Source organism: Panthera pardus, unplaced genomic scaffold, assembly GCF_024362965.1.
Source record: "Panthera pardus isolate Hobbes unplaced genomic scaffold, ASM2436296v1 HiC_scaffold_8, whole genome shotgun sequence".
In the NCBI taxonomy this organism is placed as follows: domain Eukaryota; kingdom Metazoa; phylum Chordata; class Mammalia; order Carnivora; family Felidae; genus Panthera; species Panthera pardus.
Genome location: NW_026527013.1, coordinates 149,897,587 through 149,916,334, shown reverse-complemented (window position 1 = coordinate 149,916,334; position 18,748 = coordinate 149,897,587). Strand labels below are relative to the sequence as shown.

General features: G+C 35.6%; 1 protein-coding gene across 6 annotated transcripts in view; it reads right to left on the bottom strand.

Moving 5' to 3' along the window:
- Nucleotides 1-18,748, bottom strand: part of AGBL3 (AGBL carboxypeptidase 3) — a 71,919-nt gene that overhangs the window by 27,195 nt on the left and 25,976 nt on the right. For 5 of the 6 annotated variants that reach the window (XM_053897299.1, XM_053897298.1, XM_053897301.1 and 2 more), the window contains 8 exons: nt 15,380-15,542; nt 13,659-13,785; nt 12,375-12,475; nt 12,042-12,154; nt 11,477-11,543; nt 6,102-6,188; nt 2,933-2,990; nt 1,347-1,418 (listed from right to left, as the gene is read on the bottom strand). In XM_053897299.1, coding sequence (XP_053753274.1) covers nt 1,347-1,418; nt 2,933-2,990; nt 6,102-6,188; nt 11,477-11,543; nt 12,042-12,154; nt 12,375-12,475; nt 13,659-13,785; nt 15,380-15,542 — 788 coding nt within the window. The remainder of the gene's footprint in view (nt 1-1,346; nt 1,419-2,932; nt 2,991-6,101; nt 6,189-11,476; nt 11,544-12,041; nt 12,155-12,374; nt 12,476-13,658; nt 13,786-15,379; nt 15,543-18,748) is intronic. The other variant, XM_053897300.1, reaches the window with a different exon arrangement.

Sequence of the window (18,748 nt, the reverse complement as noted above, 5' to 3'; positions counted from 1 at the left end):
TCATGTTTCTAGGTTAAAACGGGTGGTTCTGTATCTAATACTGTGACCAAGGTTACAAAGAATACAGGAGGAAAAGCATTTAGTGTGGAATTAGATGAATTTGAATTTGGATATGTGGGACATCTCTGTGGAGATGTTTAGGAGAGAGTTAAATCCAAGAGTTTAAAGCTCTGACAAGAGGTCAAATGTAAATAGAGATATGTCCATCTGTATACGCACACACTAATATATATATATAGCAAGTACAATGACATGACACACTTAAGATTGAGAGTTCATGAAAGGCTAAATCTAAGATGATTTAATTTAACAGGAATAAATTTAAGACCCAATAAATAAATAAATTTGGTTCAATAAACATTGAATCAAAATGCCAATTGAAGAAGTAGAAAATGGAGGAGACAACACTGAGCAGCAGCAAACTTTATACGTTTGAGTGTATATAAATGCAATTTATCAATGTTTTAGGCTAGTTTCCAAAAGAACAGATGCAACCTTAGACTGCATTAATGGGAATCTAAGGTGTAGAAAGAAGCAAATGAAAGTGATGATTTGTTGTACACTCATTAACTGGCGTCTACAGTGCTGTGTTCAGTTTCAATCAAGCTTGAACAGTGACAGAGTGACAGGAAAGAAAAACATGTGGTAAAGGACTTGAATCATGCTGTATTATGGATGGCTGAAAGAAATGGAAGGAAAGTTTCAAGGAAATAAATGATTGCTTAAAAAAAATACTTAACATCTATGTGGAAGAGACGTTGCATTTTTCAAGGAGAATCAGGGAAAATCAGAAATATTTACCTTTAAGGTTACTTCACTCTTGGTTTTGTGTAATTAAAGAGGTGGATGAAATTTATAGGGACACATGTTTTTAGCTTAACACAAAAAGGATGTTCTCAATGCTATAGCTCTCAGGCAACAGAATGAACTGTACAATTGGGTAAACTACTTGTCACCAAGTGTCCTCACTCAAAGGTTGGATGAGGCTGGATACTGTAATGAATAGGTACGACTAGAGGACTCTCAAGGTTTCTCTCTTTAGGATTCAATGTGATGGGAATGAAGAGATTAGATAATGAGATGAATATTCTTTTTGTTTTTTGAACAGATAAAATTACAAGGAATCAAATTGACATATAATGAATTTCTACTGGCTTCCCTTACAAATTTCTTGGGCTTGAGAGAAAAATAAAAATTTGAGGTCATAATTTCTGGGAAGGCGAATTGCTTCTTGGCTATCCATTTTGAAGATAAGCTAGTTATTTACATGTAGATTTTGATCAGGCACATATGGTTAAAAAGCTCACATGTAGATTCATTACTGCCTCTATTCCTATTTTACTCACCTAAACCTTGATTAGGGAATGGTCTTCTGAAAAAATCAAATATACAGTCATCTGATACATCAGGGTTTGTAGCTAGAAAAGATGATAAAAGATCATTTGTAGCATGAAAATAATTTGAGTCTTTTACACTTCATATTTTTTATCTTTTTCTAAACAAAAAGGCTAGAAGATAATGTAAATAGCTTAGCTCAATTAGCACAGTTCTCAAATATTATGAATTTTTGTTACATTTTTGCTTTTTATTGTTAAAGTATTAAAAAATGTCCATACTCTTTAGGTCAGCAATTCCTTTCTAGGAATCTAGTATAAATAAATAAGAATATACACAAATATAGAGTTTTAAGGTCTTTGTTATTGTTTGCAATAGAAAAAAATGTAAGCAAAAGTGTTTAACAGATACAATGGAATACTTTGCCACCACTTAGTAACATGTAAAGAAGTTTATAATATACTTGAATTTTAAATGAAAATGTAGATTGCAAAACAACATGAACATTCTGTGATTAATAGTATGTGCACAGATGTAGAAAAAGATCTAAAGTAAGTATTCTAAAGTGTGCTTTTCAGTTCTAATTTTTGATATTAAATTTTCAACAGAGGAATGAATACATTATATATAAAAAGTGATTTGCTTGGGGGGTGTCTGGGTGGCGCAGTTGGTTGGGCATCCGACTTCAGCTCAGGTCATGATCTCATTGTTCGTGAGTTCGAGCCCCGCGTTTGGCTCTGTGCTGACAGCTCAGAGCCTGGAGCCTCCTTTGGATTCTGTGTCTCCCCCTCTGTGTGCCCCTCTCCCCCATTCACACACACACTCTCTCTCTCTCTCTCTCAAAAACAAAGATTAAAAAAAAATTAAAAAAAAAGTGATTTGCTTGGATGATCACTATGAGAAAGAGTAGTTAATTTAAAGTTCAAATCAATTAACCACATTAGTTATAATAGAATTTTCCCCTTTCCTTGGTGTGGTTCTTATTTCCATTTCTATTTCCAGTTAGCTTGCTAGATCATAAACTAAATGGATATATATACACATGTATGTATGTGTGTGTGTGTGTGTATGTATATATATATATATATATATATATATATATATATATATATTTTTTTTTTTTTTTTTTTTTTAATTAGGTCATCTCAAATAGAGTCAAGTTCATATCCAATTTAGCAGATTCTAGTAAAAGTAAATGGTCCATAATTTTATTTCCCTCCTGGGATCATCCTCTATTAAATTATGAAATGAGAGGAACAAGATGGTTTTTATAACAAAATCCCTATATTCTGTTTGGGGAAAAATCTCTCATATCAGAGAGATCCCTCAAGTACATGGCCCCCTCACTCCAACCTTCTGTTCTTTGCACTTTCTTGGAGCCCTGTCTAGACTACTGGCATTACACCTGTAACACTGCACTTCATTTATTTACTTGTTTTTCTCCCCCTATTAAAGATGAGCTCCTGGGGGTAAGAAATGGTAATAGTATACTACTTAATGTCCCTAGCACCAAGCACAGTGGTAACCTCAAAGCTGTGGCACAAAAGTGTTGAATAAATGCATTAATTGGCTAGAGAGAGTACAAGCAGAACATTACCTTTCACATCAGAATTTGATTGTTTGTGTCTTTGCACTAAATGTCCTTTATCACAAACCTAATGGAACACAGAACCAGAAGGAAAACAATATATTATAAACATGAAAAGGAAGTATATTTCCTGTATCATCTTTGGTATTGTAGTTTTCAACATTTCTCATTTTATCCTCATAGGTTTAGAATGGACAAAAATACCTCTTAAAACAGAGCCTTCTAATACCTTTCATAACACTACTTTTCTCCTGCAACAATGAGTAGAAGAAAATATTGATATGGTTATTTTGGCACTAAAGGGAGTTAAAAATCTTTTTCACTTCATAAGAATTTATTTACAATGAGAGACAAAAAATGGATGGTTATAATCTCACTTATTTAAATAAAGATGTAGGAAGATAATATGAAATGAGTGAAAACATAAAATTGTATGAAAATGTATAATTGATTACAAAACTGTACTTATATAAAAAAGACGAAAAATATTTTGTAGAAGTCCATAGTAAGGAAGAGCATACACATATTGTTTTCTACCTTGAAAAAGGAGTTGCCAATAATGACCAGGTACACTAAATGAGACACAAAACACTATAGAATTGTAACAGCTAATCTTGAATAGTCTACAAATCATGTAACCATGAAAACACTTTAAACTTTTGTTTAAAAAGTTTCCAAACTTTTGTTTCTGCATCTGTGGTATGTGGATATTATAAAGAGCTTTCTGAACGGGCATTAGAAAGGGGAAAAAAAAACCTGAGGACATCAATATTTTTTTGCCAACATGTTATCCATATCAACTCATGATGAAAAGTGGACTACGGAGTAGTTAAAAACTAAAATCCCCCTTTTTTGTAGATAAAATTGGCAGCAAAAAAAAATTGATAGAATCATAAAAATGAGAGGAAAGTACAAAAATAAAAACTTGATTGCTGAAGGCAGAGAGAAAGGAAATATTCTAGAAAAAATTACACAAAGTTAAAAGCAATACTATATAATCAGAATTTGGAGAGACAAGATGTGAAATTAGGCTAGAGAAATTCACTTGTGGTAAGACTTGATTCGATGAACTCCATGTTATTTTTGGCCCTCTTCCCTTCGTTGAAATGATGCTATACGCCATTATAAACTATTCCATTCATCCTATAGAAAATCACCAGGCCAGTGTCCTTCCTTATGAACATGATCTCCCAATTCTAACCACAGTAATCTATAATTGTTTGTTTTTGCTTAAGTCTTCTGAATCAATTATTGAGAATGTCCAGGTATGAAATATAGTTACCTAAAATACTTTAAAAATAACTTACAAATATTGTTTTCAGGATGTATGGATATCTTACAAACAATTAAGAAACACTTCAGAGCATGAATTTAGGTTGTCCTTAGGCATTAAACTCAGTTAAGATGACACTGTTCACTCTTTTTGCCAAAGACTGTTAAAATAAATTTCAAGATCAATGGCTAAGAACTCCTATTAGCTTATAAGAGCACTTATGTATGCAGCTTTTCAAATAACCAAATGATGATTGTTTTCCATCTGGAAAATCCAACATTAAATACAGATTATGATTTCATAACAATTTTGAAGCTCCAATCAACCAAGGGGAAAATACATAAATATTTTAATGTAAAGGAATTTACTATATTTTGCCTGAAATATAGCTTGGGTAGAGGAGAAAAGCCACTATGTGGAGATGTTTATGAAGAGTAAATATGTGTCTGACAAAATCTACATACAAAACAATAAAAAAAACAATCTCCCAAACAAAATCTACCTTGGTTATTGGGTTCTGCAAATGACTTAACACATTGAGATCAATTAGAGAGTTTGTTTACCAAAAACTTTTTTATAATCTTGGCCCTCTCCCAAGCATACTCACATTGCTTAGATTGCACAATTTACAAACAAGAAATCAGATACCAATATAAAAATATGCGATACTACATAACAATGTGCTTTAAAGACTAGAATTAAAAATTTATGAGGAATACACACAAATGAGTGCGTGCATCCTGATAAAATCTGAATAATCGCTGTGGATTAGATCAACATCAGTTTTATGGTGTCGATATAGTATCATGATACATGCAAGATGTTAACAATGGAGAAGTCAAGGATGCAGCAGAGTTCCTACACATATTTCAAAATAAAAAGTTCTTAAAAACTGTTTTTGTCTGATTCTCCCCAAAGGCAAAATTTCTGTCCTGTCTCTGGAGCTGGGGGTGGGGACAATGGCACTCTTCTCTCAGTGACACCCACTTTAGGAGTTGAGCTGTACGTGGAAAGAGGGCAGCAGTCTCAGGCCTTCTCTATTTGCCTCTAGTGTGATATCACCATTTCACAAGCTAAGGTAAGGGTGATTAGGGCCAAAATATTCTGGGTAATGTGGCACCCCAGGCAGAATCTCTGTCTCCTGAATGGAGCGTGGGTAGAAGAAGGGAGCCCCCACCTCTTGGCTGCACTCACTCGGAACTTAGCCCCAGCAACAGGTAGCTGGAGGCGGGATAAGAACTACTGATGCCCCGCCCCTTTTGGGAAGACAGCCCTCTGGCTGGCGTGAGTGGAGAGAGGGGGCTCTGTGTTCTTGGCTGTGCTGGTCTGGGGTGGAGATTCAGTCTCACTGAACTGGGAGGGGGAGGAAGGAATCTTGCTTCAAATGCCAAAAGCTCTTGCTGTTTTCTTTTTACCAAATTTTAGGAAATTTTCACAAGTAGATGTTTTTCATTTGCTATTTGCCCTTAGGGCAATGGTTGTGTTGTTTGTTTTTAATATCACCAATTTTTGTTAGGTGAATGAATTTGCAGAGCTCCTCATGCTGTTATGGTAGAAGTCAATCTCTCAGCACCATCTATTCTTACACTCTTGTATTGCCATTTAATTTTTCTTCATTTTAATTTATCTCTTCTAGTTATCCTAGATGTATCTTTGTAAGATACCTCAAATACTTTTCAGAGTAAAGTAAGTAAAAGTGAAATTTATAGCACCTATTAATAAAATCCACTTCTCATCTGTCAAGGTTCTCTTATATTTTTATAAACAGAAAATAACATAAGCAAAGTTTTAATCACTAACATTTCCCAGGGCAAAAATTTGGGGATAGAAAGTGTAACAGGAAACAACTTGCCATTCTCTTACAACCATTTTTCAAAAACTGTTAAAAACCAGGTCAATGAATACCTCTGGCTCTTCTCTGGTATTTTGATTACTTGCTATGGTAGAATTTCTTTCCTTCTTTGTTTTCAAGTGTTTTTTCTTGTTTTTTAGCTAAGTAAAAGAATCATACTTGAAATCAATATTTAATCAACACACCAAAGACGTATATATGTGGACATAAAGCTATCTTGAGACTTCCACTTCTAGGAAGATAAAGTACTTCTTCTATCCCTCCCACTAAGTACAACTGAAAATCCTGGGTATTCTACACAAAACAAGCATAAGAGGCCCTAAAAAGCAGAAAGAAGAAGGTAGACTGGTGAGGGACTTCAGGAGCAGAGGACAGAAGAATAGTGAGTAATTCCTGTGTTTTGTTTTTACTTACATATCCCAGCTTTAGAGCCAGAGAAGCCATCAACCCAGAAGTGCCAGTGAGTTAAGAAATAATGGATGAAAATTTGATGAAACTTCCCAAATGTGATGAAAGATAAGATGTAAACATCCAAGAAGCTCAATGAGCTCCAAGTAAGATGAACTCAAAAACCCACAATGAAACACCTTGTAATTAATCTTTCTAAGAGAAAGAGAGAATCTTGAAAGTAGCAAGAGAAAAGCAAATTGTTACATGGAAGAATCCTCAATAAGATTATTAGCAGATTTCTCATCAGAAACTGGAGGCCAGAAGACCATAAACCAATACATTCAAAGTGCTTTTAAAAAGTGGCATTATTGTCCTTCAAAAGTTAGGAAGAAATTAAGACATTCCCAGATAAACAAAAGCTGAAAGAGTTCATGACCACTAGACACATCCTGTAAGAAATGCTCAAGAGAGTCCTACAAGGTGAAAAGACACTGGAAACTAACTTGAATCTGTAGGGAGAAATAAAGATCTGAACACAGGCAATTATAAAAGCTAGCATATCACTGTAGAATGGTTTTAAAGAGCACTTTTTGTTTTCCAATACATTTAAAGAAAAACAAAGCAGTTAATAATACAGTTTCATCCTGTTGTGATCAGAGAAGATACTCTGCAAGACAGCTAGCTTTTAAAATCTTACTTATTAAGACTTACTATTAACAGTTATATAGCAACAAATTAGATAATATAGATAAAATGGACAAATTCCTAGAAACACAAAACCTACCAAGACTATATCACAAAGAAATAGAAAATATGAACAGACCTATAACTGATAATGAATCAGCAATAAAAAAATCTCCCAACCACAAACTGTAGACATGATGGCTTCACAGGAGAATTCTACCAAACATTTAAAGAACTAACATCAGTACTTCTCAAACCTTTCTAAAAAACTCAAGAGTAGGGAACACTTCCTAACTCATTCTATGAGGCCAGCATTATCCTGATACCCAAAGCCAGACAGACACTACAAGAACAAAAAAATTTATAGATCAGCATCTCTTATGAACATTAATGCAAAAAATCCTCAACAAAATACTAGCAAATAAAAATCAGCAGCATATTAAAAGGATTGTACACAATGACCAAATAGGATTTATTCCTGGAATGTAAGGATGGTTCAACATAACCAATTGATCAGAATGTAAGGATGGTTCAAACGTAAGAAACTAATGAACGTAAAACACCACATCAACATAATAAAGGAAAAGACCTCACATGAACATTTCAATTGATGCAGAAAAAACATCTGACAAAATTCAACACCTTTTCATGATTAAAAAACCCAACAGACAAGGCATAGAAGGAAACCACCTCAACACAATAAAAAAAAACTATAGCTGACATGTTTGATGGTGAAATGCTGAAAGCATTTCCTTTAAGATCAGGAACAAGTAAGGATGTCTGTTTTCATCACTTCTATTCAACACAGTACTGGAAATTATAGCCACAGCAACTAAGCACAAAAATGAAATAGAAGGTATCCAAATGGGAAAGAAGTAAAATGATCTCTGTAGATGATATGATCTTATATTTTAAAAACTCTGAAGAGTCCACAAAAAACCTGTTTGAACTAATTAAGTCAGCGAAACAGCAAGATACAAAGTCACCACATAAAAATCAACTGCATTTTTATACACAGAGAACAACTTGAAAAGGAAATTACAAAAGCAATTCCATGTACAATAACATCAAAAAGAATAAAATACTTAGGAGTTAACCAAGAAGGTGAAAGAAAACTTCATCTTCTTGTACAAAAAAACTACAGTGACTACAAAACATTGTTGAAAGGAATTAAAGAAGACGTAAGTACATGAAAGCATATCTCTTATTCATGAAATGTAAGTCCTAATATTATTAAAATATCAATATTACCCAAAGCAATCTATGGATTCAATGCAATCCCTATCAAAATCCCAATGACTTTTTTTTTTTTTTTTGCAGAAATAGAAAAATCCATCCTAATATTCAAAGGATCCCAAATAGGCAAAATAATCTGGGGGGAGGGGCGGTGGGGAAGGAACAAAATTGGAGGGTTCATACTTTGATTTCAAAATTTACTACAAAGCTACAGTAATCAAAACAGTGTGGCATTGGCATAAAGATAGCCATATAGACCAAAGAAAAAGAATAGAGAGCCAATAAAGAAATCCTTGCATACAGTCAAATGATTTTTGACAGGGGTGTCAAGACCATTCAATGGGTGAAGGACAGTCTTTTCAACACATGGTGCTCAGAAAATTGTATCTCCACTTGCAAAAGAATGGGGTCTTTACCTCATACCAAATACAAAAATTAACTCAAAATAGATCAAGGACCTAAATGTAAGACCCAAAAGGATAACACTCTTAGAAGAAAACAGGACAAAACTTCACAACACTGGATTTGGCAATGACTTATTGGATATGATACTAAAGGCTAAAAGCCAGTAAGGGCAGTACTGAGGTCTTCAGCCCAACAGCTTTTGAAGAACACCTTTTGAATTTTGTCAACAATCATGTAAGTGAGCTTAAAAGTGGATCTTTTCTCAGTCAAGTCTTCAGATGAGACCACCTGACCAACACCTTCATTGCAGCCTTTTGAGAGACAGACAGAAGCACATAGTGAAGCCACTCCTGAGTCCCTGTCTCATGGAAATGGCATGAAAATAAGTATCTGTTGTTTTGGGCAAGTGCTTGGGGAAATTTGTTGCTCAGCAATAGAAAACTAATACAACATCCGTCTTACTCCATTTCAGATGCTATAACAAAATACCACAGACTATGTGGCTAAAAAGAACAGGAATTTATTCCTTCTAGTTCTTCAGGCTGGAAGGTTGAGGTCAATGTGCCAGTATGGTCAGGTGAGCACTCTCTTTTAAGCTGCCAACTTCTCGTTTGTATCCTCATATGGTAGAAGGGGCTAGGGATCTCTCTGGAGCTCTTTAATAAGGCACTAATCCAGAGGGCTCTGCCCCATGACCTAATCACTTCCCAAAGGGCCCACCTTCTAGTACCATCATATTGGGCATTATAATTTCAACATATGAGTTTGGGGAAGATAGAATTATACAGACATAGCATTCTGTCCCTGAGCCCTCCAAATTCAGGTCCTTCTCACATGCAAAATACATTCATTCCATCCCATTCCATTCCAACAAGTTAAAGGTTTCCAAAATACAGTGATGGGACAGACATAGGACAGACATTCCCAAAGGGAGAAACAGAAAAGGATGGAGTGCTGGGTTGCCAGGAAGGACATAGAAAAATCTAGCAAGGCAAATTCAACAAGATCTTAAAGCTCAAGAATAATCCTCTCTGGTTCAATGGACTGCCTTCTGGACCTACTGGAGTGGCAACATCACCCGTACGGCTTGGCAGAGTGCTGCTAATGCCTGGCTCTCTGCTAGGGCACTGCCCACAATGTAGGTCATGGCTTGAGGCAGCTTGCCTTCATGGCCTCTGTTAGAGGCTGTTTATCCTGTTGAAATCCAGGTGGTAGTGACCCTGATGATCTCTTAGTTACCTCTGAGGCTATTTTTCCCCCTTATCTTGAAGAAGAGTGCATGTTCACAAATAGATCTATGGTACCATACTGTAAAATTCAAGCAGTCTGACAGCCTTCCTTCATTCTGTCCTGTCTCCAACCCCTTCAGTCCAAGCTGGCAGTCTTCCTAATGGGGTGGTTGATTAGTTCTGTGGTTCATACCCACACTAATCTCCTTATCATACAGTTGATCCCCCCACACTCTTACTCTTCTTTTCTGAACACACGTTCCTATTGTTTTGTAACATGGGTAGGCTGAGAATTTTTTAAATCTTCACCTTCTGGTTCCTTTTCGCTTAACAATTCCTTCTTCATTTCTCTCTACTTGTTTTTTACTATAAGCAGTTAGGAGGAATCAAGCTGCTCTTCAACACTTTACAAAGAGACTTTTTCAGCTAAATCTCCAATTTTATCACTCACAAGTTCTACCTTCCATGAAATGCTATAGAACACAAACGCAATACAGCCAAATCCTTTACCATTTTATAGTAAGGATTAAATTTTCTCTATTGGTCAGTAACACGTTCGTTTCTGTCTGAGATCTCATGAAAATCACCCTTAATATTCAGATTCCTACCAACGTCCTATACACAATTAGTTGTGTGTCTTTAAGATGGGAACTTGCTCTACAGCTCCCCTTTTTTCTTTCTGAGTCCTTACCAGAATCATCTTGAGAAGTCCCTTCATGGCAATATCAGCATTTTCTAACATGCACTTCACAACTGTGCCAGACTCTACCAGTTATCCAGTTCCAAAGCCACTTCCACATTTTTAGGTATTAGTTACAATAGCACCCCACACTCAGTACTAAGAGAGTAGTGTCTTAGTTTGTCTTAGTCACTTCCTAACACCATCACATTGATGGTTAGGGTTTCAACATGTGTAGTATTTGGTGGGGACATAAGCAGTCCATAACACCACCTGAACTTCCTTCTCCTCCTCCCACTCTATATTCCTCCTTAGGCACTTATCACATATTAGGCACATCATATATTTTACTTATCATTATTTTTTATTTCCACCTACTAGAATATAAGCTATGAAAGAGAAGGATTTTTGTCTCATTTTTTGTTCACTGCTCTATCCCCAGCACACAGTTGAAGCTCAACATATAGTTGTTAAATAAATGAATACACGAACACTGGATTTGCAGGCATGTGATGTATGTTATGGCACCAACTCTCATTAACAAGTGGTTAATTTGTATTAACAAATTGTTAACAAGTGGCTTTTGAGAAGTAATCTCTCTGGATCTTTAAAGTAAGAGTGTTAAAAATCCTAAGGTTAGAAAATTCTATGATTTAAAGATATGTTACATAATCAGAAAATAACAATTACTGTTACACAATAATTACACAACTGCAAGCATTTTTTTTTTGCCTGATTATTAGTCATAATGAGAAGAGTACCTATTTAGTATATCCATACCATAGGCAGAAATTTTCAATCATACCTGAGAAGTTAATTTGAGAAGGTAAGTCTGAGACTCATTGGATTCTGAACTGTCAGAGCCTCGGCTACTACAAAAAAAATAACTTTGATATAATAATTATTTTAATTATACTTATAATTATATTTTATATTTACAAGTAACTTATTAATTATATATTATAAATATTAAAACAATAATATTTTGGTGGCATTTTAAATTTTCAACTGTTATTTTTATTAAACTGTTATCTTATTGGAATGGTAGAAATGGTTCTAATTATGTTTGCAGGGGCACCTGGGTGGCTCAGTTGGTTAAGCGTCTGGCTTCCACTCAGGTCATGATCTCATGGTTCGTGAGTTCAAGCCCTGAGTCGGGCTCTGTGCTGACAGCTCAGAGCCTGAGCCTGCTTTGGATTCTGTGTCTCCCTCTCTTTCTGCCCCTCCCCCACTCACGCTCTGTCTCTCTCTCCCTCTCTCCTCTACCTATAGTTGGGATTTTCAGTTGAGACTGATAATTTTATATCCTACAGTTATTATTAAGGGCATAGTAAAACACAAGTTATATTACATCCACTATCTTGACTTACCTAGACTCTAGATCCAATGCAATTTCTTTCAGAGAAGTATCTGAATCCTCAAGGACTTTTTCCAAATTTATATGTTTTTCCATCTCTTCCAATTCTTTCAGGCACTGATAGTACTAGGGGAAAATGATAAATTAATTATAAATTAACTTTATTTCCTAATTAAACTAATTGAATATTTATACATACCTGGCACAGCAACTATGAGGACATCAAGTACCAAAAACCCCAAACACTGTTGGGATAGTAAAAGAAAAACACTGCTATAGGCCCTTAGTTAGATTATGTTATCTGATAAAGTGGAGTTTGAAGCATTACCAAATGGACTTTGCTTACCTTGGTTCGGTCTGGGTCACAATAGTCCAAAAGAGAATCACAAAAATGATACCCCATCGACTCCAAGTCTTTTGTGTTGAAATGAGTACCTCGTTTATTACCTAAAACATCAATAAGTTTAACCACCATTTGTCCTTAACAGGCAGGCTTACGTTCTGTGTTTTCACAGAGTATAAATAAAACCTCTGGTCAGATTCCATCTCCTGTCCTTTGGATTTGCTTCTCCAGGGCAAGTCATTTAACAGCTTATTGCTTTCCTTCATTCCCTCTCCACATCTGGATCAAAGCTGACTTAACACATAGTAGGCTATGTTGTAGGGCTGAAGAATATTTAATAAGAACATATGGAATACTTGGTTATCAGTTATAAACATGCTCATAATCACTTAGAGAAAAACTTGGGTAAATATTTTAATGTTTTCATCATCATAGATACCATTATATCAGTTTCAAGGTGCTTTAAAGACCAGAAATACATGTGTGGGTTTCTAGCACTTTCCTTTGAGTCAATAAACTTTCTAAAAACATAACCATTATCTTAATATGGAACATTCTAAGGGTAAACCAAAAGATTTCTTAAATGTAACTACAGAGCACAATTTTAAAAACATTTTAAAAAATATTTATTTTTGAGAGAGAGACAGCACAAGAGGGGGAGGGACACAGATTCTGAAGCAGGCTCCAGGCTCTGAGCTGTCAGCACAGAGCCTGATGCAGGCAAGGTTTGAACTCACTTGAACTCACACAGGATCATGACCTGAGCCAAAGTCAGATGCTTAACTGACTGAGCCACCCAGGTGCCCCCACACACTTTTATTTTTAAAGGAAACAGTGCTTCCATTAAAATATAAATTGACCCCCCCAAGGAGCCCCCAACAAACCCAGTCTATTTTGACTTGCAGATAGCAAATCCACTAAAGACATGTCTATCCTGATGTTTTAAGTATGAACATTGCTTTTTCTTGCAATCAGGAGTCATCTATAAGGACTCTTTCTTAAAAACATAACAAAAACAATAAAAAATTAGTTCATGAAATAACCAATTAGGTATTTTATCTATATGCTAAAACTCCCTTTTCTAAACAAAGGGAAAATGATGAGATGGAGATGCATATAGTGGTAGTTTGTTTATTCATCCCGTTTAGAGAATTGATTGGACACCAGCAAGTTTCTAAGTAGGAAGAAAGTGCTCACTATCAAACTGTCTACACTATTAATCTTACGTTAAAAACGTCTCTTTGGTTTGAAGCTCTGACAGCCATGAATGAGAACACTTGGTCTTACCCAGGGTAGATCCACAAAAAGTAGCCTCCATGGTGAAGCTGTTCTTGATTCCCATTTTCCACATTACCACCCTTCCTGTTCCCTCTTTGCTCTTCTGAACATTAAACTTGCAAGCTGAGAATGAAAACTAAAAATAAGCAAATAAAAATGAGAAAAATGTGTTTTTCTGAGTACAATGTCTTTCTCAGAACTAGGATTGAAAAGGAGGAAGTAGTGCAAAAGCAGTAATTCTCTCTAAAGTTTCACGGGCTTTTATTTCCTAAGGATGACATATTTACATTTCTGAGAACTACAGATTTGAATGCTGGTAATAAATTTTACTTTTAATCTATATAAAACATATACCTTCAAAACCTATTGATTAATTCTTGATACTGTTGGGATAAGATCTTATACTTTAAAAAACTTATAGGAAAGGGCTTAAATATGTTTAGAAATAAAGATTAATGTAGATTAAAAAAATTTTTTTAATGTTTATTTTTGAGAAAGCCAAGAGTGTGAGCAAGGGGAGGGGCAGAGATGGGGGGGTGGGGAGGGGGAGAATCCAAAGCAAGCTCCAGGCTCTGAGCTGTGAGCACAGAGACCGATGTGGGGCTCAAACCCACAAGTCACGAGACCATGACCTGATCCCAAGTCAGAGGCTCAACTGACTGAACCACCGAAGTGTCCCTGATTAATGTAGATTTTTTGAATAGATAAGGATGCTTTATTTTCACAAGATCGATCACTGGAAAGCTGTCCTAAAAGACTGTTATATCTATAAAATGTTTTAGTACAAAAAAAAAGTTTTCGTAATTTTATTTTTTACTTGTGATAAAAGTGACTTGTGTTTCATTCTGAGTTAAACACATGTAGAGATCTGTGCAAGCACTACTACAATCAGGATATAGGTCAATTCCATCACCTCTAAAATTCTCCCTTGTATCATTCCTTTATAGTCACAAGTATTTAATTTATTCTGAAGCTACAGTAAATGATACCATTTTCAGTTGTGGTTTCCAAGTATCTGGTGTGAGTCTATAGAAATGTAACTGGTTTTTGTGGGTGGACCTTGTCATGTAGGACATTGCTGAACTCACTTATTCGAGGACTTTTTTTGTGGACTGCTTCGGATTTTCTATGAAGACAACTGTGTCCTCTTTATTACTTGTTCCTTTCCAAAGTGTCTGCCTTTTATTTCTCTCTTGCCTTTCAGCACTTAGAACCTCCAGTATAAGGCTGAATTGAAGGGGTTAAGGCTGGCTTTCCCGGCCTTGTTCCCGACCTTATGAGGAAACTAGACTTTTACCATTAAGGTGGAAGGATAAGGCACATTTTTTCCTTCACATTTCAAATTAAACATTCCCCACAGTTGCTTTTTTATGGTCAATTGTATAAACCAGGCAAAATAAGTAAAAAAGCAGTTTACTGAGATGATCTATTCTGCAGTCTCACATGAGCAACATGTAATAAAAGAAAAGTTAAAAATCTTAAATGGGGGGCACCTGGGTGGCTCAGTAGGTTAAGTGGCCGACTTTGGCTCAGGTCATGATCTCATGGTCCGTGAGTTTGAGCCCCGTGTCGGGCTCTGTGCTGACAACTCACAGCCTGGAGCCTGTTTCAGATTCTATGTCTCCCTCTCTCTGACCCTCCCCATTCATGCTGTCTCTCTCTATCTCAAAAATAAATAAAGGTTAAAAAAGAAAAAAAATCTTAAAAAAAAAATCTTAAATGGTACTTACTTTATCTGGACAATTTTTGCTCAGCATAAGTGGAAAGATTTGTTGTTGTAAGTATAATGCTTTACATCTATCACTACCGTCACAACCATACATGAAGATGTTCTCTTTCCTACTATGGCCATGAAGGTCACAATATAAAATAACCTCTCGTTTCTCCATTAATCTACCAAGGAAAAAAAAGAACAAAGTTACTAAATTTCACCTCTGCATTTTTCTTCTCTGGGTGGAACTATGGATTTACAAGTCTAATATCCAAATAAACAGAATTTCTTATATCCTTGCTTTCGACTTCTTTCTCTTATCCATACTGCACATTATTGACAATTTTAAAACATCTCTAATAATTTCCTATTAACTATATACATATATAAAATGTGAATGTTTACCTTCCATTATAAGGATAAAATTTACCTTCCACCCAAGACTCTCCAACAGGATCCCTCTACTTTATTATTCTGGTTTTCCCTTGCACACAGAAAACAGCTCACTCCTAGCTTTGCCCATTAGCTTTCACAGAGATTCTTTCTGACTAGAACATCTTTCTTCATCTCTGTATGTGCAAATACTGCCCCTCAAGGCTGACTTCATGTCTCACTTCCTAATTAGGGTCATAGATTTTTCTTTTTTTTGAATTCCTGTAGCACATAATATTGGTACCATTTACTTGACACTTGCCTTGGAAATTTTTTATATTTTTGATATTTAATCTCCTTATGGGTAAGAAATGCTTCAAATCATCTAGAACAGTGCTATGTACACAAGTACCCAAATATTTGTTAAAAACCGAGTACCAGACAACTTGGTGCTGAAGCCAATTATTACACAACCCTTGATTAAAATGGTAAATATCTGGGGCGCCTGGGTGGTTCAGTCGGTTGAGCATCTGACTTCAGCTCAGGTCATGATCCCGCAGTCCGTGAGTTCGAGCCCTGGATCGGACTCTGTGCTGACAGCTCAGAGCCTGGAGCCTGCTTTGGATTCTGTGTCTCCCTCTCTCTGTGCCCCTCCCTTGCTCACGCTCTGTCTCTCTCTGTCTCAAAAATAAATACAAACATTAAAAAAATGGTAAATATCATTTTGAGAAAAATGGCCTAAAGTTTGAATTTTTTTTCTGGTAAATTTTTAACGAATTACTACACATTTCTTAGGAGCACAATCCTTGGCTTGTAAAACTTGCCATTCAATGAGTATTAAAGCTATAAAAAAATAAGCCCCCTCCAAACTGATGAAAATAACTAATGAAGAGGCATTAAAAAGGTTAAAAAAAAAGTGGTGTTAAGATGGCAGGATGATGGGCATTTTTTGCCTCCTCTCCCCCATATTTCTAAACTTTATATAGTGTTCTATCACTTAAGTAACCAAAATCACATATACTATTATATCTGGAAGGGTAAGTACCAAAATGTTAGTAATGAATGGTACTTATAGTAATATGAAATATATTACTTTTATAACAAAAATATTAAAACCTAAAATCAAAACATAGCTTATATTAGCAACAATACTCCTTTAAACTATAGTGAAATCCCAAAGTAAAGTCTGTTACATGTATTAATTGGTTGCCCTTTTCTCATTTGGTGCCCAATAAATTCTAATGGAAAATGGAAGACTGACAGAAAGTCACTAAATGATCATTACAAGTTTTTAGATAACAAAGTAGATTATAAAACAAGAATATCAAGTTAGGGCCTTAAATATGAAATACACTAATCATTTTGAAATAAACATTTCCCCAGTTTCAATGACCTTTCAGTTTCTTATATGTAAGTTAAAACAAACTTCTAACTCATTCTCAAAGATATATCATTACTTCTGAAGAGTCTCTCTAAATTTTACATGAATTTAAATCACTTGAGAAACATCTTGGATCTTTTTTCTTACCCACAGGTTAAGACATTCTAAGTAACGTATACTAAAACTACTTTCTCTTATTCTCATATTCTTTAACTATACTAAATCTTAGATATATTTATAGCTGCTTGCCTTCCCACACATATGTGACTTCTTATTCTACTTACCTGCCTATGATCAATTGCGTTGAGGTAGTTTTCCTTCTTGGAAGTCTTTCTGAAACTTACTGAGTAGATTCCTGCCTTAACCTTCTTACAAGGCAACCTGAGAAGAACTAAGACATTTAAAGTATTTTCTACAGAGACAAGCCAAAGGGCCTTGGCCTATAATCCATCTTGTGTTGGACCGGGGACCCTTTATGTCAAAGAGCACTAAGCAGACACTATAGATATTCTAATCAGCATCCTTTCTTATGATTTTTTTAAAAAAATTCTAGAATAATTTTAGATTACCCAAAATTTGCAAAAATAGTAGTGTTTCCATGTACTCCTCACCCAGTTTCCCCCGTTAACAAATTATTTAACCATGGTACAGTGTTCAAAATGAAGAAACCAACATTGGTATACTACTAGTAACTACACTCCCAACCTTATTTGGATTTCACTGGTTTTGCCACGAATGTCTTTTCTGTCCCAGAATCCAATCAGGGTCATCACATTACTTAGCTCTCTTTTTATTGTTTGTTATCCCCAGGGGAAAAAGGACGTCATAGGTTATTATTTTTTTAATCACTTAATATTTCTCAGATAACTACAGGGAATCCTGGAGACCACATCTGTGAGGGGTATGAAAACAGAGTTTTGAGTCCTTTTGGTGGGGATCTGCACCTTAGTCCCTTTGTGCCTAAGCAGATAAAAGGATTCACACGGAAGTGAAAGCTGATGCTGAACTGAGATAACTGGGGCCATCCTAAGCCTGTCAGCAGCTCTGATGGACTGGAGGTACCCTTGACATCCTCAGCCTTGAAACAGGGTTCTTATACTTGCACTAGGGGCCCTAGCAAAGTGGGATAAGGATATAAACAGTCTCTGTAATGTACTTATTATTGTAAATATTTGAATAATCCTGAATAGTTTACCAAGAGTTTTTACATCTATATCTGATTCATTATCAATTTTTTCTTTTTATATTTGAGCTAACACTGAAAACACTTAGATCTTTCAATGTTCTGTATTTTATTCTGGGTACTTTTTATAATTTTTTTAAATGTTTAATTGAGCATGAACAGGGTAGGGGCAGAGAGGGAGACACAGAATCTGAAGCAGGCTCCAGGCTCCAAGCTGTCAGCACAGAGCCCCATGCGTGGCTTGAACTCACAGACCGTGAGATCATGACCCGAGCCGAAGTCAGATGCTTAACCGACTGAGCCACCCAGGCTCCCCATCTGGGCACTTTTTAAATAACACTCTCATTTAATCCTCCTGCCTATGAAGTAAGTATTATTATTACCACATCTATATACTTTATAGATGAGAAAACCAAGCTTTAGATTTGTTTTTAAATTGCTCAAGGCCACAC